At 45.4% G+C, this 22,088-nt stretch overlaps 2 protein-coding genes across 9 annotated transcripts in view; one reads left to right on the forward strand and one right to left on the reverse strand.

Moving 5' to 3' along the window:
• Slc25a12 (solute carrier family 25 member 12) overlaps window positions 1-4,317 on the forward strand; it is a 69,202-nt gene extending 64,885 nt beyond the window's left edge. The window contains exons 16-18 of the mRNA XM_057754678.1: window positions 1,337-1,495; window positions 1,621-1,711; window positions 3,288-4,317. Of these exons, the coding sequence (XP_057610661.1) occupies window positions 1,337-1,495; window positions 1,621-1,711; window positions 3,288-3,486 (449 nt within the window). The 3' untranslated portion in view covers window positions 3,487-4,317. The remainder of the gene's footprint in view (window positions 1-1,336; window positions 1,496-1,620; window positions 1,712-3,287) is intronic.
• An 11,482-nt stretch (window positions 4,318-15,799) lies between these two features.
• The window catches only part of Dync1i2 (dynein cytoplasmic 1 intermediate chain 2), a 51,774-nt gene continuing 45,485 nt past the window's right edge, over window positions 15,800-22,088 (reverse strand). For all 8 annotated transcript variants that reach the window (XM_057754644.1, XM_057754645.1, XM_057754643.1 and 5 more), the window contains 3 exons: window positions 20,328-20,468; window positions 18,091-18,216; window positions 15,800-16,465 (listed from right to left, as the gene is read on the reverse strand). In XM_057754644.1, the coding sequence (XP_057610627.1) occupies window positions 16,352-16,465; window positions 18,091-18,216; window positions 20,328-20,468 (381 nt within the window). In that variant the 3' untranslated portion in view covers window positions 15,800-16,351. The remainder of the gene's footprint in view (window positions 16,466-18,090; window positions 18,217-20,327; window positions 20,469-22,088) is intronic.

Below are 22,088 nucleotides of genomic sequence, written 5' to 3' on the forward strand. Positions count from 1 at the left end.
CAGCCAACTAAGGTGGTTGAAGGTCTTTGGCAGATCAGTTTCTCTGGTGATCCAGTCAGTGCTGATGTTCAGGCCCTGCCTGCCCCTATACTTGTCCTGTGAAGAGGAACGTTCCTGTTTTGGCTCAGAAGCTGAACTTCACGAAGCTATCTCTCTTGCTCCCACAGTTCTCCTCAGACCAAAGCAGCACCCCTCCACAAACTGCCCTCAGTCCTCAACTCTGTTTTCCTCTTTTTTTTCTGACCTCAGCATTCGGTTTGGTTAATGGTTGCTTCTCTAGTAGGCTGAGTGCTTCGGAGGGTAGGGCTTTCATTGCGTTCGTCTGGCCTTCTAGTGGAGGCTCAGATGATGGATTACATGAAGATCTTCATCAGGTCTAAGACACCAGATGAGAGTCCATGAGGAAGAGGAGCGTGGCAGTCAGGAAGGGCTCAGTATGCTCCTTCTGACTCACAGCAAGGGGGGTGTTTGAACGTGTCTGTGCATGCGTGTACACATGCATCTTCTTACTCTTAAGGGGAGCCTTGGCTTCATTCTCTAACCAAGCCCCCTCGGAGCCACCAGCTCCATTTGCCTAGCGAAGAGACAGTGATATTTAGGCTAAATTGAATTCCTTCCCCCTTCAAGGTCTGTTCTGTTTTATGAACAAAAGCTACACTTGAGAAATCCAGTCTTCTGTATCCTCCTCTTCCTCCTGCTGCTGCTGCATCTCAGATGACCCCAGGGAGCTGCAGCACAGGGAAGGAAGAACGGCCTTTGGGTGGATGGCTCGCTGGCTACTCTTTAACTGGAAGAGTTGTAATGACTTCTGTGACGTGAGCAGGTCCGAAGGGAGGGTTAGTCACCTTTCCCTTAGCACCTCACACTGGCAAGTGTTTTGATGCTTTTCACACTCGCCCCTACAGTGTGTGGCTGGCAAGAGTCAGCCAAGACCACTACGGTTTGGTGCCGCATACATTCCGTGGGTCATTAAATCGATGTCCTCTCATATTATATATGAAAATACTTGTGTCTTATTTAAAGATGAAAAATGTAAAAGTAGCTGAGGCTGAAAAAGGAGCATGGGAACTGTCCTGTTGCTCATTACCTTTTTTCTCCCTCATAGTTCTTTGGGATGTGTTTGAATCAAGAGAGATTTCTTTAATTCAGACAGAAAAAAACATTTTCTCCCTGATTCTGCAGAAGCAACTAGCAGGCTAGGGGACACTTCCTCTTTCCCTGGGTGCCTAGGCACCTGTTTAAGGAACTTTGACTTTCCCTGTGGTCACAGTTGTGGATTGTTCTGTTGAATGTATGACATCCCGAGGATGAATTAAAGGTGGCTTTCTCCTCCCAGGTGTGCCCGCTGCTTCTCTGGTGACCCCTGCTGATGTTATCAAGACAAGATTGCAAGTGGCTGCCCGGGCTGGTCAGACAACCTACAGCGGGGTCATCGACTGTTTCCGAAAGATTCTCCGGGAAGAAGGGCCATCGGCATTCTGGAAAGGGACTGCAGGTAGCTGCTGGGGCGTCCTCCGGAGTGGCTGTCTCGCTTTCACGTCCTTCCCCCCGTCACTCAGCCGTAGCCTCGGCACAGCCATCCCGGTGTTAAGTCTGCCCTACCCTGTCGGTGTTTTCCAGCTCGAGTGTTCCGGTCCTCCCCTCAGTTTGGTGTCACGCTGGTCACCTATGAACTTCTGCAGCGGTGGTTCTACATCGATTTCGGAGGCCTGTAAGTGCATCTACTTCCCCATACAGACATCACCCAACCCAGACCAGTGCTTGCTCTGTTCACAGAGCCTCTTGGGGAATGCTGAGAAAATGGATGCAACCGAGTCCTTTAAAACCAGTGCATGGGAAGCAACGGGCTTTAAAGGTTCCCATGTTAGAGTCAGACCTTTCAGAGTGACTCGGCAGATAGCTACTGGGACATTTTCAGGAGGTATTGAATGGAAATGCTAGGCAAATAGTTGTCCTTTTTTTTCTAGTGAGATTGTGTCGTTATTAGATGGATTGTTTAATACGGCCCAGAAACAACCCAGCATGCAGTAGCATGCTGCCGAGGTGACAGTTCTCATTCCCCGTGTTCATACTGCTGGTTCCCGCACATGGTTTCAAAGAGAAGCCACGCCAATGGTAGTCATGCTAGGGGGAGGGCCCCAAACCGAGCTGCTCCAAGCTCAGCACTCAGAGTCTACCCCAGGGAGAAGAGCAATTGCTTGTTAAGTCTGCAGGGAAGTTGTATTCAAAGCAAGCAAGCAAGAAAGCAGTTACTAGCTGTCGGGGCAGAGGTGCGAGTACTGCTCGGAGACTCTATCTCTTAAGCCCGTGAGCGCCTCCCCTGCTGAAAGCCTTGGTAGGGAAAGAGCAGTCGAACCAAGTAGCGGAGGGACCCATATATAGAAAAGATGCAGGAGCAGCAATTTCATCATCCCTCTGCACAAATACCGATATTTGGCTTTTCTGTAGCTTTAGAGACCGTGGAAGCAAGAATTAAATCTGTTTCTCTTTTAGTGATAAACTTTAAGAGCCCACTGTTTAAGAGGCTTTTAAATTGTATCAACGTATTATGAAGATCTAATGTATGCCTCCTGCATCAAATTAGAAAACAGAAAAGTCTACACGTAGCCAGCTTCCCAAACACTATTATTAACTGAGCACATTTTCTTCTGATTATCGTCCGAGAGTCAGCTCATAATGCGTGAAACAATCCCACACTAGTATGGATTTAAAGGGGTATTTATTTTAGGGGTAAAACTTACAAAACACCAACCGTCAGGAAAGGAATCTAGTCACTGGAGCAAGAGCCGAAACCAAGCGGAAAGAGAAATAGACCACGCCCCAGTGGGCTGGTATTTCAGTGGCTATTGGCTGAAGGAGCGAAACTTGCTCCCGCAGCAAGCTCAGGTACGCACACAAGCACTGAGGGTGGGGCCGTTTTTCTTGTATTCGAGATCTGTGAAGGCAATATTGTGGTGAGGCTGGAAATCACCACTTTTTTTCTTTTGGATTTCCGAGACAGGGTTTCTCCGTAGCTTTTTGATTCCTGTCCTGGAACTAGCTCTTGTAGACCAGGCTGGCCTCGAACACACAGAGATCCGCCTGCCTCTGCCTCCCAAGCGCTGGGATTAAAGGTGTGTGCCACCACTGCCTGGCTGGAAATCACAACTTATGCAGAAGAGGAGACTTGGAGAGAGCTGAGACAGGCTTCTTCATGGTGTGTGGGTGCCCCCCACCATCCATGCTCAATGTCAGCTGCCTTCGCCTTCATCAGCCCTGAGCTCTCCCTGCTTTTTCCCTGTCCGCAGCAAACCTTCGGGCTCAGATCCGACACCGAAGTCGCGCATCGCAGACCTCCCTCCCGCCAACCCCGATCACATTGGTGGCTACAGACTTGCCACGGCCACTTTTGCTGGCATCGAAAACAAGTTCGGCCTTTACCTCCCCAAATTTAAATCTCCTAGTGTAGCCGTGGCTCAGCCCAAGGCAGCGGCAGCAACTCAATGACGTGGCGACTACAGACCGAGGCCCAGGAGAACGGCCGGTACCGTGTCCAGTCAGCTGCATCGTTCTGTCTGCGCTGGGGTCAAACCACTTTCTATGCGACCTATACGTGCATTGTTTATAAAGCGACCATATGCCCAGGGAGAACCGCAGTGCAGTTTCAAGCTTTAGTCTTACCTGTTGAAATGTTTTCTGAGCCTTGGCATGAATTCCGTGTTCTAGACTCTGCTTCGCAAGCTTGTCCCTCCAGTGACTGTACATATTGTACATCTTTGTACAGAGACACCTTGGCACCTAATCCCAACGAATCACATTTATAGAAGAAATGTTAACGCAGTTCTCAGTGGCTTGAACTGTACAGAATGTTTTGAAAGTGTTTTATTAAGAATCATGTAAGAATAAATGTATTAAAGTTAAATCCATTCTCCTCTTGGTGACTTGCGGAAGTCAGCTTCAGCGTTGAATGTATCTGACTCCAGTTTGCTTTCCATCCTGGAACCGGAAGGGGTTTGCTGATAACAGGCAGAACGAAACGTTGCTCGCAGCAACGAGTAAGAGATGGTTTGAAATGGCGCGTGCCCGTGGATGCCGGAGGACCAGCCGATGACTTGTGTGTTTCCAGTTGTTTGTTGCGGAGTGCAAACGTCCTGTCAACCGGAAGAGGCTGCTCCTGTCCTCACACACACAGCAGCAGGGTGGGCTCCAGCTCGGCTCCCTTAGTTTGCTTTCCTCCTGTGCAGCAAGGTAAAGGCCAAGATGTTGAAAGAGCAAAGTTTGGAAGTTTCCCTCCGTATGGTATGATACGAATCAAAAATAAATGCAAAGCAAAATGTCTGCGTGGAGTCGGTTTCCTTCATCAGTGCCCTCACGGTGCTTTCTGTCTGATTTGCTGACTCTAAGTGACAAGTGGCCCAGCCTGTGCCCCTCCTACCTTAGGGAAGGTAGACTTTGCTTTGGAGTGAGGGGCGTGAAGCAGAGCTCCTGTGTGGTGTCTTGCGGGGCTGGATTCTCACGGGAGTCCCCATGGAGGCGGCTTACTCAGAAGGTTTCTCACCCAGGGCCCACTTACAATAACTTCAAGCCCCAGCCACACTTGCTATGGCTGTTCCTTGACAGGTAGTGACATCAGGACCTGTTTACTTCGGCAGAGTGCTCTAGGAAAACACGGCTGTGCTAGTGACCAAGATGTGAGGAGATATACAGATGTGTGTAGGATTAAGGGAAAACCTGGAGATAGCCCAAGTCACCCAGTGCCCTACTTAGTACCCATCAATTGGGGGCTGACAGCCTTATATATGCAATTCTGAGCTCTAGTCCTAGGAACTCTGAGTCCGACGAACAAAAGATATTTAAAAACAGGCTCTTTTTCTTTCTTTCTTTCTTTTTTTTTTTTTGAGACTGTATTTCTCTGTGTAGCCTTGGCTGTCCTGGAACTAGCTTTGTAGACCAGGCTGGCCTCGAACTCACAGAGATCTGCCCACCAAGTGCTGGGATTAAAGGCATGCACCACCATGCTGACTAAAAGCAGGCTATTTCTAATGTGTTAGATTCATCTCTTTAGACCTGAACATATAGCATAATCACTAGGTACAATCACTCTTGCCATGCTTGTTACAACTATACAAGAAGTCCATGGATATGAAATTGCATTATGAGTAATTACATATAAGGAGGAAGATGACAAAGTCCCCCACTCCCTTCTCTTCACTCCTTGCTGACAGGTTAAAGCATGAAGTTGTGATCGTTTTCCATACATCTCCTTATGTCCATATTTGTATATTTAAAACTAGACTTATGCGGTGTATGTGTGATTCCGTGACTTTTCTCCATATGACTGTAAAGTCTTTCCACGTCGGTTTGTAAAAATGCATCCTGCTTCTAGGAGCGGCACAGTATTTCACCGTAGGGATTATGAAGACTTTAAAAACAATCATATCATTGTTACAAACAGCACCATGGTTCGAGCAGGACGTCTTTGTGTGTGTGTCGCGAGCAGCTATGCTGGTATTCATCGGGGGGCTCCTTCATGAAGTAGACGACTTTTATACTTTTTATACACCTTGCCACGTTGCTCTTCACGAAGGTCTTCTGTCGCGGCCCCCCTCGTCCAGCAAGGATGACGCGACCACCAGAGCTCTTCTCATTGCAGTTTATTCCAGGACTTTATTCACAGCAATCTTTTCCCTTCTCCTTCTCTTTCTCTCCTTCTGTCTCTCTCCCCCGGGCAAACCTCTCCCAGCCCTTAAGTAGGCCTGGGCTGCTAACCTCAGATTGCCAGGTGGGCACTGCCCATAGGTCCACGCATATGCAAGCAGCTGACAGTCATTGCATGATAATAGCATAAGTCAGGCTTTAGCCATAGGAGTTGATTATCACAGAGAGCACTCGCTTTCGGGATCGAGGAGGGCGGGAGCCAGCACCATCAGGTGCGACTCCACGCAGCTCTCTACATTCCCATCAGGTGTGGCTTCATGCAGCTCACTACAGTCTTCTCCTTTCTTTCAGGGTGCCGAGGAGTCTACCCGTTTTGTAGGCAGACCAAAAACAGTGGTCACTGTTTATTTTTATTTTTCTAATTACGAATGGGCTTGAGTAAATGTCTCTTTAGTTTGTTTGGTTTGGTTTCTTCGAGCAGGGTCTCACTCTTGTAATCGCAGAGTCTGGGAATTCCCTTTGTAGATCAGGCTAGCTCTGAACCTGTACCAGCCTTTTGCCTCCTCTCCCAGGTGCTGGGATTTAGGTGTGGGTGGCCCCATCTGCTGTCTTCTCGTCTCTGCTGCTCACCTGTGCTATTTCTTTTTATGAAATATACAGAAGGCTGACGAAATATATGTATGTATATCACACAGAAACATGTACATGCTTATGTTAAAATAACAGTCACGTGGTGACCAGAACAAGAAATAGAACGTACCCCACACCCCAGAAGTCACCATCCATTCCTCTCCATCCTACCCCTTACCCACTGAGCTACTCCCTCCTACTCTTATTTCCTGCAGCATCTATACATGGCTTATACTAAAATCATGAGGCTTTTTCTCTTGTATTTGCTTTGAAAAATTTTGTAAATTAGCTCTTACATTTAGGTATATGATTTTTTTTTAAATGTTTTAATGTGCCCTGTCTGTCCTGGAACTTGCTATGTTGACCATGCTGGCCTTGAACTCACAGAGATCTGCCTGTTTCTGCCTCTCCTGTGCTGGGATTAAAGGCGTGTATCACTACGCCCTGCTGATGACGCTATGAGTTATTTTTGTGTGTGAAGTGAGCACCTAAATTCATCTCCATGTGGACATCCAGTTGTCTCATTTTCTTCTCAGTGAGTTGCCTTAGTGCTTGAACTGACCGCGCATGTAAGGATTTATGTCTAGATTCTCATTCACCCACACCACTCTCTATCCGCCAACAGCACCATCTGATCAAATTCACCTTTGAAATAGGGAGGTATAAATCAATACTCCAGCTTAGTTCTTTTTCAGAATTGTTCTGGCTATGTTGGATGTTTTGCCCACAGAGGCCAGAACAAGATATGGGATCCCAGAGAGCTAGAATTACGGGCGTTCGTGAGATGTCTGATGTGGGCACTGGGAAACAAATTCGAATCCTTTGGAAGAGCAGTGGGTCTCTTAGCCACTCTTAAGCCATCTCCCCAGCCCCATCTTGCTCATTCTTTTTGTATTGCATGGTTTTTTTTGTTTTATTCTTATTTTTAATCAAGTTGTTTTAATAGGGATCTTGTTGAAACCATCGAGGTCAGTTGGGAAGAACTGCAATTCTAACATGTCTGAGTCTTCTGATCTACCAGCGTGGGGGCTCTCTCTACAGAAACCCTTGAAAGCTCATCTGTGGCTGTAGCTCTCAGAGTACGGGTCTGGTAGATTTATACAACTTATCCCTAAGCATTTTATTGTTTCTGGTGTCTTTGGTGCTTAGATATGCCACCATGCACAGCTTCTTCTTCAAATTGAGACCAAGTCTCGCTATGTAGTCCATGCTGGTCTGGAATGTATCCTTTGCCTCTGCCTCCTGAGTCGGGGAGTACAGCTGTGTGCCATTGCCCCAAATACAACGTGTTTTAGTTACTGGTCTCACATCCTTCAGCCTTGTAGTCAATGCTGGCAGTTTGTTTCCCCTGTCTTTCTGTCCGTCCTTCTTTCCTTTCTTCCAACCCCCCTCTCTGTCTCCCTCCCTTTATTTTCTTTCTCCTTCTTCCCTCCCTCCTCCTCCTTTTAGCGTTGCATATTCAACCCTGAGGTTTGCACAAACTAAGGGACCACTCTTCACTGAGTTGCAGGCCCAGTACCCCCCTCTCTTCCTTTCTGGTCTTTGTAAAACACCTATTTTATAGTGTCTCATCGAAAATTCTGGTTTTCAAATTATTTCCTTAGTGATGAGAGGTTATAATAAATATGTTAATTTATAACAACCCTATATTTCCGGTGACATATATTTCAGTAAAATATAAAGCATTCCTCTGGCCCAGCTCTGTTTCCTCTGTGTGCCATTGTGCATATCTGTTGTTACATATTATGACTCCAGCCTTCACATTATTGTTCCTTCAGTTATGTTTTAAATCTATTGAAGAAAACATGCCTTCAGCCTTTAGCATTTCTCTATTGTTCCGCATCTCTCTCTCTCGTGAACATGAGTTACCCTCTTCTGTCATTTCTTTCCAGATAGAAATTCCTTTAGCAATTTAAAAGCAGGTTGGCTGGCAATATATATTCTCGACCATTATTCTTGCCATTATGTCGTTTTCTCTTTATTTTTGGAAGGTGGTTTTGCTCGATATAAAATTCTTGGCTGACAGGCTTTTCCTGAAAATATTTGGGGTGTAATCCTGTTTATGATATTCATTATTTTAAATAAATCAGTTGTTGCTTGTACCATGGTTTTTGTTTTAAATATGATCGGTTTAAGTGTACATCTCTTTTCTTTTCCTATCTTCTTATCCGGTTATGCCTGAAAGCTCCTGGAAGACTCTGTTCTTCTGTCTTCAGATTTTGAGGACTGTTGTGATCCAGCTGCCCTCACTCCCCCTGACCCACAGGGGAACTTCCTTGTGGTCTGTAATTGACAAGGATGTTTGTGTTCTTTCTGGCTGGTGGGTCTCCACAGAAGGAGTAGAGGTATAAAAGGTTGCTGGGCAAAATAAAGGTTGCTGTTCTTCCACCTGAAAAGAAGCCTCCGGGTCTCAATCCCAGCAGCCCCCGCCAGTCTCGGCTATCCAGGCTGCGCTGGCCGCAGCAGAGGACTTCAGTTCTTAGGTGTAGATTCAACATCAAAATTAGCCTAAATTTTGGAGCTATATTGATCAATATGGCATTTCTTCTCCCTTGTGATATGTTTGTGCCTTTTGATTTTTGAGATTTTCTAAAGTTTTGCAGAGCAGCAACTTCTAGCCTTACTAATCCTTTAGTGTGCATTTCTAGTGCACTGATTTCTGCTCTTAACTGCTCTGTTTCCTTAGATCCATTCCCCCCCCCCCCCAACTTCTGAATATTTACCTCTAACCAAATTCTTCCAGGCACTTGCAATAACCAGAAGAGAAGGTTCAAGAATCCCTTTGTTGGAAGCCAGAATTCTAACAATCCCCCACTCCTTGCCTTTCCCTAAGAGTCTCACCATGTAGCCCAGGCTGCCCGGAAACGTCTGTTCCTCCTGCTCCAGCCTTCTAAGTACTCTGCCACACCTGCCTTTATTTCATACAGACGCTTTACGGCAGGGGTTCTCAGTCTGTGGGTCGAGACCCCTTCGGAGGGCTGAATGGCCCTTTCACAGGGGTTACCCCTAGGACCACTGAAAAACACAAATATTTACATTATGATTCATAACAATATCAAACTGACAGTTAGGACATAGCAACGGAATAATTTTACGGTTGGGGACACTACAACATGAGGAACTGTATTCAAGGGCCTCAGCGTTAGGAAGGTCGAGAACCACGGCCTTTTAAACAGGTTCATCCAGATAGGTTTATCTGAGTGGCAAAGTGCCTGTAATTCCAACTTCTAAGAATGCTGAGGCAACAAGGATCAAGAGTTTGGGGCTGGGCCCTGCCAAAAGAATCCTAGCTTTCCACTCCAAAATAAAACAATCAACCAAAGAAAACTTGTACCTTAGGAAAACACAGACTCCTCCAAATCCTCTAAGGCCTCTCAGTGTGCTGACACACTTGGGCTTTACATTTAGACCTCGGTGGACAGGAGACCTATTAATAAAGGACTGGGCAGCAACGTGTTTGCCCCAGTCAGCTCAGCTATCGACCTGACACAGCGGGGAAGGAGCCTCAGCCAAAGAATTGCCTCACTGGGTTGGCCTGGTGGCATGTTTGTGAAGATGCTCTCTTAAGTGCTAACTGATGTAAGAGGTTCAATTCACTGTGGGCAGTGCCATTCCAGGGAGCCAGGGAGTGGTTCCACTCCTGCCTTGGCTTCTTGGTTATGGACTGAATGCCAAATAAACCCTTTCCTCCCCAAGTTGCTCATGGTCTCTGTGTGTTTATCAGAGCAATGGAGAAGCCACCTAGAACAACTGGTATTCACTACATAAGGTTCTGATCTGTGCTGGAGATGATGTTCTGGACCTGGTAGGCCAGGCAAAAGGTGAGGAAGGGCCATTTCAGGGTGGCGCTAAGTCCCAAGGGGATGTGTACAGTTTGCTAAGGGGTCAGCTACATCAAGGATTCCGATGCCTCAGTGCCACGGCAGTGGCAAGGCTCAGAGGGATGGCAAAGCTTTCCTCTGGTCCAAGGGTGACTGGTGACAATGTGTTCAGAAACTCCATCACAGCCTCCCCCAATCTGCTAGGCTTGAAGACCACTCCCCTATGGACTGTTTTTAACAAGATTAGCTAACCCCGCCTCCACATTCAGCTGTATGCAATAACCTGGCGTCCTTGTTCAACCACAGATGATAGATAGATGATAGAGATAGATAGATAGATGATAGATAGATGATAGATAGATAGATAGATAGATAGATAGATAGATAGATAGATAGATAGATAGACAGACAGACACAACCATAGATAAACACTCCGAGCTTCCAGGGTGCTGTGTCTTCTCAGCAGCGAGCCCAGGCTACCCAAATGCAGCTGTGCTGTGTCTGTCATTTCTTCCTTGTTCCCTTGCCACTCCAGCTAGGCCAGTCTCTAGAGGTGCAGAGCACAGCCCCTTTCCGAGTGAGCTCATGTCCCCACAGTGAGTGAGCGCATGTCATCGCCAAGGGCACTGATCCTTTGAAAGCAGAAGGGTACTGGAAATATTAGACCGCTGATGCTGGGCTTCTCAAGCCAGTCACTGGGGTTCTGTTTGCTCGCTCATTCAAAAAGAAGCCCCGCCTCCTTGTCCCTAAGGTGCAGATGTCACTTCCCCCTTGGCTCGCTGCTCCTCAGCATCAGGTGACTGTGAGGGCTGGTGGCGAGAGAACTTGAGAGAGTAACTCCTTTTGGACACCAAGGCATCTGAGCCTTTAAAGATGAGCTCCTGTCACAGAGTAAACACAGGCTTGGGAGATTCGCGGGTGGATCTCTGTGGATCCGAGGTCAGCTTGGTCTATATAGTGAGTTCCTGCCCGCTCCCCACCCCCACCCCAAAGTTTTAAAGTAAGGCCTCTCTCCATCCTCATAGTCTTTAACAAAGGAACTAAAAATAAACTATTTGCATTTTACAAAATCTTCACAAATGCATTCCCTCACAAAACCACCACAGGAAGCAATTATTTTCCTCATTTAAGAAACACTAGCTGGGTGGTGGTGGCACACACTTTTAATCCCAGCACTCAGGGGGCAGAGGCAGGGGAATCTCTGTGAGTTTGAGGCCAGCCTGAACTAGAGTGAGTTCTGGGATAGCCAGGGGTACTACCCTATGTGTTCCAGGTTATCTTATGCTATGGGGACAAACAGGAACGCAACATAGGCTTCTGTTTTTGAGATAGGATCTCACTGTGCAGCCCAGACTGGCCTCGAGCTCATCCTTCTGTCTTGGCCTCCTAAGTGCTGAGGTCACAGGCATGTACCACCAGGCCTGTCTTGGAACCAGAGTCTGGGGCTCAGTAGCCTTTCTCTTACATCAGGCCATCTCTAAGTATAAGAACTTTGTTCCAGGGCATTTCCATTACTTTGTTCAGAAAAAAAAAAAAAAAAGGACTTTAAAAATTCAGTATGAAAATCCACAAAAGATAAAATGACTTGCTATCAGCATCTTCCCAGTGGCACTCCTGGTTTCTAGCCACAGGGTCAGGTCTCTGCACGCTTGGCGCAGGGCAGGTGTGCTCTACACCCCATACAATCACTGCCCCACGGCTTTCTGGGCAAATCAAGTACATTATGAGAGAGGCAGGATAATCCATTCCCAGAGACCTGAATAAGTGACCTCACCAAGTGAACAGACCTTTCAGCAAGCTTGCCTGAGTGCAGGCTGTTCCAGGCTCTAACTGGGAACCGGTAATGGAATATTAAGAAGCCCAAACTGAGATTCCCGCTAAGAAACTAACAACACAAAATACTATAATTTTGCAAAAGTTTGTAAAAGATTGCCGATTGGCTGTGGTGAAACTCTCTGTGGCTAGAAGCGGCATGCTGAAAACGTAAATGCCTGACATCCATTCGGACTTTTAGGCTGAAGAATTGGAAACATGGCAAGTTAGAAAGGGAATTTAAAGATCTGACGTTCAAACATTAGGTCTGAGAACACTGGCTTACCGTGAAAGCCGCTGTGATTTGATGACTATGTGCAATTGGCATTCTTGCTTGGGACTGGAGAATCTTTTTCTAAAGCTGATCCCACATGTTCCCTAAATATCAAAAGAGGATTTAAAGTTTATGCTACCGTAAGAAAGTTATCATCATTGGGATAGTGGACTGGAGATGAAAAGAATGCTAATTTATTCTTCAATTGAAACATGGAAGATGATTTGACTTTGTCTTTTTATGTGTGTGGTATGCACGCATGTTCCCACGTTTCAGGAATCCTGTCTAGACTTCTAAAATTACAGGTGAGCTACCCTTCCCGGCTGGCACTTATGCTGGCTCCAGGGATCTGAGCTCTGGTCATGTTGTTTCCTAGACAAGAACTTTAACTGCTGAGCCACCTCCCAGTCCCTGTCTGGCTCTTTTGTCAACACTTTTCATTTTAAATTGTGTTAAATGTCTGTCCACCTGAGCACAGGCCCCCATGGAGACCAGACGAGGGTGTGTCAGATCCCTTGGAGCTGGAATTACAGGCAGTTGTGAGCTGTGGGATGTGGGATGTGGGTGCTGGGAACTGAAGTTGGGTCCTTGGCAGGAGCAGCAAGCATTCTTAACTGATGAGTCATCTTTCCAGGCCCTGGATGATCTCTTCATGGTGCCTTTGGGACAGCACTCTAATTCCCTCACATCTATAAGTCAGCTGTCTAATTATTTCCCAGCCTTTATAATAGAAGAAATGATTATACTGTGTGTGTGTGTTGTGTGTGCACGCACACATATGCATGTAAAAGGACAACTTGTAGGAGCAGGCTCTCTCCTACGTGGCCCTGGCGATCACGCTCAGGTCAGGCTTGGTGCTAAGTGTCTTTAACTGTTGTGTCATCTTGCCAGTATTTTTAACCTTTTAGAAATTTTATTTATTTATATTCTTTATGAGTCAGATACAGGGTTCTACTTGGGAGTATTTTCCCCAGCAAAGTGACAGCTCAAAGTAAGGACTTTTCTTAAAGTTACGTAGCTAGGATCAAAACAAAAACAAAACCCACCTCAACCGGAACTCTGTAACCGGCAACAAAAGCACCAGTGCTGCTGATTTTTAAGCCCTGGCCCTCTGCTCAAGAAGTGTGCACCCACACCTTGGAGGCCCAGGGGTAGTGTGCAGCGGGAGTGGAACTGAGCTCCAGTCCAACACGGATCTAATTATGCAGCTCTTCCAGTTAGGAAATCACTTCAGTGCCAACACCGAAACACCGGACTGTGAAAAACCATTTCAATTGTCCAAGAGAGAGAAAGAGGGAAAGCGATGTGCCCCACAGACTTATGGAGTCTCTGCATGGGTAAGTGGTCTATCTGGGGGAGGGGAGCACAAAGGAAACCATTCAAAGACTGGGACAAGTCGCCCCTGCCACTGCTTCCGCCTCAGCGCTTCCTCCTCCACTCTAAGTTGCTCGTCCCTATGACACCGTTCTCAGTGCCATTACAGACACATTTTCTACACAGCCTTGCCGCACTTTCTCTGCAAAGGAAAAAAGCTTCTACTGGTGAATATTTGACTTGGATGATACTAAAAATGATCTCCGAGATTTATTCCAAGTTAATTAATGTCTTTAAAACTGAGTAGGCTTTCTTAACACAAATAAGGGTGATGATCTTTAACTTCCCATTCAAAAGCTGAGAAACAACAAAAATCCAGGAATTCAGCCAGAAAGATGTGACTTGTTTCCCGTCTAGAAAACAGTAAAATTGATCATAAGTGAGCTACAATTAATGTCACAAGGTATTTTTCAAAATTACAAAGGTCTTTCACACCTACAAGTAAAAAATGTATGATTCCCCGCCCCAACCAATTTAATCTCATCTGTCGCCAGTTACAAGAGCCTCAGAACTGCTGACACAGAGTGAAACTTATTCTCAAAATTATTAGACTCCAGCCGGGCGGTGGTGGCGCACGCCTTTAATCCCAGCACTTGGGAGGCAGAGGCAGGCGGATCTCTGTGAGTTCGAGACCAGCCTGGTCTACAAGAGCTAGTGCCAGGACAGGCTCCAAAACCACAGAGAAACCCTGTCTCGAAAAACCAAAAAAAAAAAAAAAAAAAAAAAAAAAAAAAAAAAAAAAATTATTAGACTCCAAAGATAATGTCTTACAGCCAATGTTTATGTTTGTAAAAATGCACAGTAAGGTTAAATGAGCAAGGTCTACATTAAGTTTTTTTTTGTGGAGTGGGAGAGAAATTAGTCTCCTAAAGCAAAAACTCATTGGCAATAAGTGTTTTATAAATACTTGTCAACTGTCTTTTTAATTAAAAGAATCTTATATGTATAGGTAATTTTGCCTGAATATATGTTTGTGTATCACATGCGTGCCTTGTGCCCACAGAGGCCAGAAGAGAGTATTATATCCCTAGGAACTGAAGTTACAGATGATTGTGAGCTGCCGCGTGGGTGCTGGGAAGTGAACTCAGGTCCTCTGGAAGAGCAGACAGTGTACTTAACCGATAAGTCAACTCTCCAGACCCTTTGTTTTCTTTTATAAAAGAACAACTTGAGACCAGTGACCACTTGATTTGCCATGTCAATTTCCAACCCATTTAACTTATATTTTAACATTTGTATTTCCTTTTTTCCAGTCATTCTTACAAACTAACAACAGGAACACAGCACCTCTGAGCATATGAACCCTACAGAATAACAGTGGGCTCCGCTGACACTGAACTCAGACATTACCACCATAAAATGGCTTGAGAGGCTTCTTCGGTATGTAACAGGCAAATAAGAGTTGGGGGTCAACTCATGAGAACAAACATTCTAAAGTGGAGAGGTAACTGATACAATTAAGGTTACCAATTTTAGAGTGGGGAGGCAACTTAGAAAAATGTAACTGATAATTCAAAAACATAAGAATAAGGCTCAGGTTTGGCTAACATCTCACTTCTCACAGATGTCAAAGCTAGAACTACAGTTTGGGTCTAGCACTTCTGGCCAATAATTCCTTAGGCCACAGAGTACTACGAATGAAGAAGTTCTGTTATGGAGAACTGCTGCTATGTACAAGTTCTGTTATGGATAAATCTCTCTCAATAAATCCTTATTATTTAACCAAAATTCAAAAGTTCAAATTCTAATTCTAATCTTTTAGTTCAGAAGGATCTAAAGGTAAGGACCAAGAGAAAGGACAACTAGCCTTCCCTTGTCCCGACACAGGTGACTCCTGCACCATGCAGACATTTGTAATCTGCCTTGCATATTTGTAAGCTGAGAATTTAAGGGCAGAGTGTGGGCTTTGAGCACAGCGCCTTCGTGGCTGCTGCATCCACGGGCAAGCGTCTCTCCAACATGGCTTACTGTCAAAGAGCTTACATGCAGAGTGTCACAATCAGTGCAAATGAAAAACTGAGCATTTAACAGATGGAAGGAAAGTAACAGAGCCAGGCAAAAGCTAACCAAAAAGAGAGTTTCCACTGACAAGTTACCCAACACTGGTCCACAGTGACTAGGAAGAGCTACATTATCCCTGTATGGTGTGTATTTAAGGCCACATGGGAGTTAAGCTGGCTGTTTGCATTAAGAACTTTTAAAAATTTAACAAAAAAAATTGTGAGAGAAAATTTCAAATTTCAAGTAAAAATGAAAATTTGAAAAGTTAACACATATTTGTTTTTATTTATAGATAACTACCATAGAACTATAGAGAAGGAAAAGGGCATCAAATGAAACTTGGAACAGGTAGGTGAATGCATGCTGGGAGAAAGGGTAATGTTCCCACACAGTGAAGGCAGTGAGAACATTACGCACGAGGAACTGTGTACTGTACTGCATAATAAGGAATCATGGTTATTTAGAGATATGCAGAACTTATCTAGTCTGTGCTTTAGTAATAATTATATATAGTATTACAAGTTGAAAAGAACCCATAAGAATAATTAACAATATATAGCTATGTGTTAGAATCCAGAAAAGGCTGCATTCTGTAAAGTTGTCAGCAGTATTAAAAACAACACCAATCCAAACAAAATGAATATAAAAGGGGCACTGTAAGCTTTGCTTCCTGTAGTGAACCCAGTTCATCCAGGGAGTTTCCTTTTAATACTCATTTAATCAGAAGCATGCAAATAGTTTAGGATCTACTTCATCATCTTTGCCACATCTGCTAAGGTTGCATACAGTCCACTGTTCAGGGCTAGGCAGGGATTCGAGCAGCTGCCTCCTCCTCTGCATCAGCTCGATTTGCGTTAATTTCTGCAAGTGTTCGGCCAAATCTTGCCCATTCATCATTGCGGGGAACAGCGATCTGCTGTTAAAAGAAAGACAATGTTTGCTGAGCAACAAAATAAAAAAAAAAAAATCATCTTATCTACTAGTACTCTGTTTTCAAATAACTTTCCCATTAAAAATTAATAACTGACCTAAGGGCCTTTCCATAGTCACAGAGACTCTAAAACAGCGTACAACATTTCTAAACAGAAGACAGTGTTTGTAAAGCATGTCGTGACAGCTCAGACACGAGTGTGCTGTTCCCACCACAGTGCAAGGGTGGCAACAGCGGTGCTCTGTCAGCAGACTTCCTGCGCCTCTGACCCTGCTGGTGGAGAGGACCCCCCAAAGTCTGCAGCGTATTTCTTGCACTATGACTAGCACGGAAGTAACTTTCTTGTTTTCTTCTCTGAGTGAGGATTTCTCTGTGTAGCCCAGGGTGCCTCCAATCCGTGATTCTCTCGAGTCAGCCTCCTGAACACAGGGTTTTTGGGAATGTAAGGTACTCTGCCTTGAGGCTTTAACTCCTTTGTGAGGAGTTGTTGCTACTTAGCAGTGTTGAATCAAGAGCAAAGAAGAAAATGAAGTGTATGGTGCTGTTGCCTCCCAGAGGCAATCCAAACTTCCCTACAGCTGCTTTTTTACCACAGAGACTAACACTGCCGTGACAATGCCATCAGTGAACAAACTCGCTTCACCATCTACAGTATCTAATAGGGCAGTTACCAGCCACGTGTGACCACTGACATTAACTTAGTTAAAACTACTTCCCAATCACTGCTGAGCTTGACAAACCACAGCTCTTCAACAGGAGTGTGCAGCGACCTATCAGTCAAGGCAGACACAGAACATCTGTGCACACTGTCTGACTGTGCTATAAATGATCCAATCTCTCAGCTCCAGGATCTGAGGATCTGCCTGCTGTAGCCACAAAGTATCAGGACAAGATGGGGAATATTAATGAAGAAAAGGTCTAGAAGGCTCTGGTCAGAACTAAAAAGGAAGAACTCAGTCCTGAGCACTGTGTCCCTGGGTGCTGTGCCTAGTCAAGCACAGTGACAATGAACTCGCCTCCTCCTGCTGAACTCCGTCTCAGTTACTGAAGAACTATGGAAAGGGGCTGGAGAGATGGCTCAACAGCTAAGAGCACTAGCTGCTTTTCCAGAGGACCAGCATTTGGTTCCAGCACACACAAGGTGATTCACAGCACCCTGTAACTCCAGTTCCAGGGGATCCAATGCCCTTTTCTGAGGCCCATCCCCACCCCAGGCTCTTGCATGCACACAGTACGCATACATATACACAGGCATACATAAACACATTAAATATTTTTTGGGGAAAAAACCTATCAAAAAATAGCATCTTTGATTTCTACTCTCTGGCTCAAACAGATCTATGAATTTTATCTCAACATCAATTCTATAAAACTCCATGTCTCCTTTTCCGTCTAAGGACTTTCTGGAAGAGCAGGAATCTGGAAGCGCGGTATGTGTCCCACAGCACCACCTTCCTGTCTGCTACATGTGGACTCAAGACACTCAGGTAGAGACGGTCCCAGGAGCTGTCTCTGTGGTGAAGTGCACAACCACGCAAACTATACAACGCATGAGGCCCATGACAAACTTAGCTACCACAACATCAATGTCAAAATTATAGGCCCCATACCTCTCCCACATCATAGATGACAATCTGTCCTTCAGAATCGCCCACGGCAATCTCTCTTCCGGAGTGAGTCCATCTCACACGGTTAAGAGCAGGGTTTCCTTCCACAGAGATGCTGGCAGTAGGTACCTAAGTTATTTAAAATACAGCACAGTTAAAAGTTTCATCAAAGTTTCTAAACACAAAGAACAGCAATTCTTCTCCAATTTGTGTTTTTAAAAAGCAGATGTTCGTAGATAAAAGATAACCCCAGCACTTGGGAGGCAGAGGCAGGTGGATCTCTGTGTTCAAGGTCTACAGAGCGAGTTCCAGGACAGACAGGGCTACACGGAGAAACCCAGGGTTGAAGAACAAAGCCAAACCCCCAAATCCCAAATCAACCAAATAACAACAACAAAAGCATTTCCCCACCTTCCCTCTGTTCAGAGATTTATTATGATGACATTAACTTCAACCCTTGAAGAGGAGTTGGGGAGATACCCAGTCTTATCTAAGAAATTCTCACACGGCTGCAAATATCTCATCAGTGAAGGGGTTTTGTATTTAACTTTAAGTAGTCAAGCTGTTTAAAAATATGAGACTAAAACCCATTTTAAAACATTTAAAGGAAAATATTCCCAACTCCCTCATAAACAGATCACAGTTCAGTTTTAGAGGGCAGGAATTACCGCTGCAGCGGAAAACCAGATGATCTGATGGACAGCAGCTCCAGGAATCAGCGCATACCCTTGTACGATAAGCCTTCCCAAGTCCCGTCCCAAAGAAGGGAGGAGATAACAGCAACAAGGGCAGCAGGCCCACACTCAATTAGTCATAAACCTTTGGTGCAAAATCTAAACTAAGAAAGCAAACTTGGGTAGCGCACAGTAGTGCATGCCTTTAATCCCCATACCTGAGGTGGGTGTGGAGGGTAGAAGCATGTAGACCTCTGTGAGTTCAAAACCAGCCTGGCTTACATAATAAGTACCAGGATTATGTATTGAGCTTGCCAAACAAACAAACAAACAAACAAACACATAAACAAATTGGTACCATTCTAGAAAATGTACAATCAAAATTTAATTATACAGCTTACACTTTTTTCCTAGCAGTATTTGAATGATCCCCCCCTCAAAAGCACAGAACCAGTAGATAACAGAATTAAAATTCTTGCATTTCCAACATATTTCTCCTTTCCTCATCTTTGTATAACCAAGCACCTGACTTACAGGGATCTAGAAAGATGCTACCAGCAATCAGACGAAACGAGAGGGCTCATCTCCACAACCACTACTGACAGCTGGTAGCATCACTTCTGCTAACCAGTGACCTGTAACCAATATAAGGACCTAAGAACATTTTAAGCCTTTATCAACTGGCTAAGGATAACTCACAGAGTTATACTGCATTGCCAAATTTGGTATAGCAATTAGGAAATAGGGTGGTTTCTACACTATCATTATCATTTATGGTGCTGGGAATTAGACCCAGGGTCTTGCCCATGCTAAGCAAATGTTTTACCTCTGACTTACATGCCAAGACCTTAGGATTCCCACCCACCCCCAGACAAGGTTTCTCTGTGTAGCCCTGGCTCTTCTAGAACTCTCTCTGTAGACCAACCTGGCCTCAACTCACAGAAATCCACCTGCCTCTCTCTCCCGAGTGCTGGAGCTACCACCACTGGGCTTTGGACCTTGCATTTTTGAGGCAGGGTCTTGCCACATTGTGGCCTCTAACTCGTGATACCCTTGCCTCTGCCTCCCAAGTGCTGGGTTTACCTGTATGGGCCACCATGCCCACCTCCATATTCACTTTAAGTTAATCTTAACCCTTCATGGAAAAAGGTCATCCAAATCTATTTCCTTTCTTTCCAACAAGTCAGGCGAGCACTAGCATTTATGGGTGATACAAAACCCTTTCAAGGCTAACGGGAAATTCAGAATTACGGTTAACATACTCTACAATCTGTAGCTATCTTTGTCTAGCCTAAGAATGAAAGCGTACACAAAGCCCCGTGGCCATCCATCTCCTGGACAGCAGACACGATGCTGCTTTTCAGAAGTAGAGAATGCCCCGAGCTCATGGCGGTGCCGCTCCTCCCTCAGCTCCACACAGCGTGCTGTTTGTTGTGTGGGTACAAAGCTTACTCAGTTTCTTTGTGATGAAGCTACAATCACAGAGCACTTTTACATTCTTCAGGATAAAAGAAATTTCACAAATTATTCAATAAATCTCTGATTTTCTGTTATTTCCCTGCTCACCTCTGTGTCATTGTTGAGATTCCACAGATCCAGTCTCCCCATGCCGTCCACACAGGCAAACAGGGCTGGGTGGGTGGGTGACCACATAACATCATAAACATAGTCTGAGTTATCTTCAAACGCGTACAAGGGCTTGTTATTCTGAAAAAGAAAAACTAATTCTTAGCACTGTCAGCATCGACACGCACAGAAACCCTTAACTACTGATCGCTGAGACACAGCATGCTGTGGGCGAACAGCTTCACACCAACCCAGCCTGGAAGTGGTCCCGTGGTTTGTGCCACTACAGAGTCACCTGGCAGTATACACTAAGAGCCAAGTATTGGGTTGCAGTTCCTTTTAGCTTGTAGCGGTCTTACTGTTTTTAAGAGAGGAACAGAATATGCTTCAAAGCACCTGTCAGTGGGCGGCTGCGGGAAGATGACAGCCCCGCTGCTGCACTTCTTGGATCACCTGGAAATCTCCCCGCAGATGCAGAGAAGGACACAGGACAGAGAAAGCAAACCCTCACACACCGTCTCCAGCAGAAGGAAACAGACTCCAGCTGTAAGCAGGGGGAGTCAAGCTCTCCCAACCACAAGACCTGCACGGCCCTAGCATCTGCGTGGAAGAAGTGACTGACAACTGCGGCACAGACGCTCACTTGGTACCATGATGAGCAGCCCGAGAACAGCAGAAACTAGGGGAGTTCGGCGTCTCCCCATGTGTAAAGAACACCACAGGTGCTGATGGCTCAAGCTCGGTCTCATGCTGTCGCCTGCGCTGCACACACACTTGAAACTGACAGACTTGAGTGTGAGTGTGGAGGCTGGAAGACACCATGTGGGAGGCAGCTCTCTATCTCCTCTGTGGGTCTCGGGGCCTGAACCCAGGTTGTCAGCCTTAGTGGGAAGCAAGGAAAGCACCTGCTAAGCCATCCTGCCAGCTCAAAAATGTTTTAAAGTGTGAGTTTAAAATTTTAAGATATGACGGTTAGTGTCAATAGCATGATTACTGTAGTAGCCCAAAATGTTTGTTTTCAACTAAAACAAACAAACAAAACCAAACAGAGAAGAGGATTTTCCCCCCTCTTTTAAAGGCACTGTTATAAGAGTAAGGATCCAGCTTGCCCAGCCTGGAACGGGCACACAATCACCGGCTAAGCTATAAAAAGCCACTCCAGGGGTACACGTCAGTGGTATTTCTAGCATGCCAAAGATCCTAAAGCCTTTGACTACTGAGGTGACAGTATTACTTCAAACATCGCATTTCCAGGCAGTTTTAAGGGTTATCATCAAAAACCTAAAACAAAGCTGTTAACAACCATATCCATGCCGGGCAGTGGTGGCACACGCCTTTAATTTCAGCACTGGGAGGCAGAGGCAGGTGGATCTATCTCTGTAAGTTCAAAGTCTGCCTGGACCATAGTCTATAGCATTAGTTCCAGGACAGCCAAGGCTATACAGAGAAACTGTCTCAAAACAAGAACAACAAAAAACCTCAAACCAATCATATTCATATATTCAATAAAAATGTGTGTGTTGGGGACTGGGTTTGGGACTGGGGGAGTAGCTCAGTGACAGAACACTTGCCTTGCATTCTGGAGGCACTAGATTCAATCTCAGCACTGAAGGAAACAAGAAGAGTGATGGCCTAAGTGCTGGACACAGCTCAAGGGTAGAACAATTGCCTGGCATGCACCAGACTCTGAGTTCAAGCCCAGTACTGCAAGAAAGGGCAAGAGAGTGAACGTTTCACAGCATGGGTTGGGAATGGTGCTCA

Source organism: Chionomys nivalis, chromosome 22 (genome assembly GCF_950005125.1).
Source record: "Chionomys nivalis chromosome 22, mChiNiv1.1, whole genome shotgun sequence".
NCBI lineage: Eukaryota > Metazoa > Chordata > Mammalia > Rodentia > Cricetidae > Chionomys > Chionomys nivalis.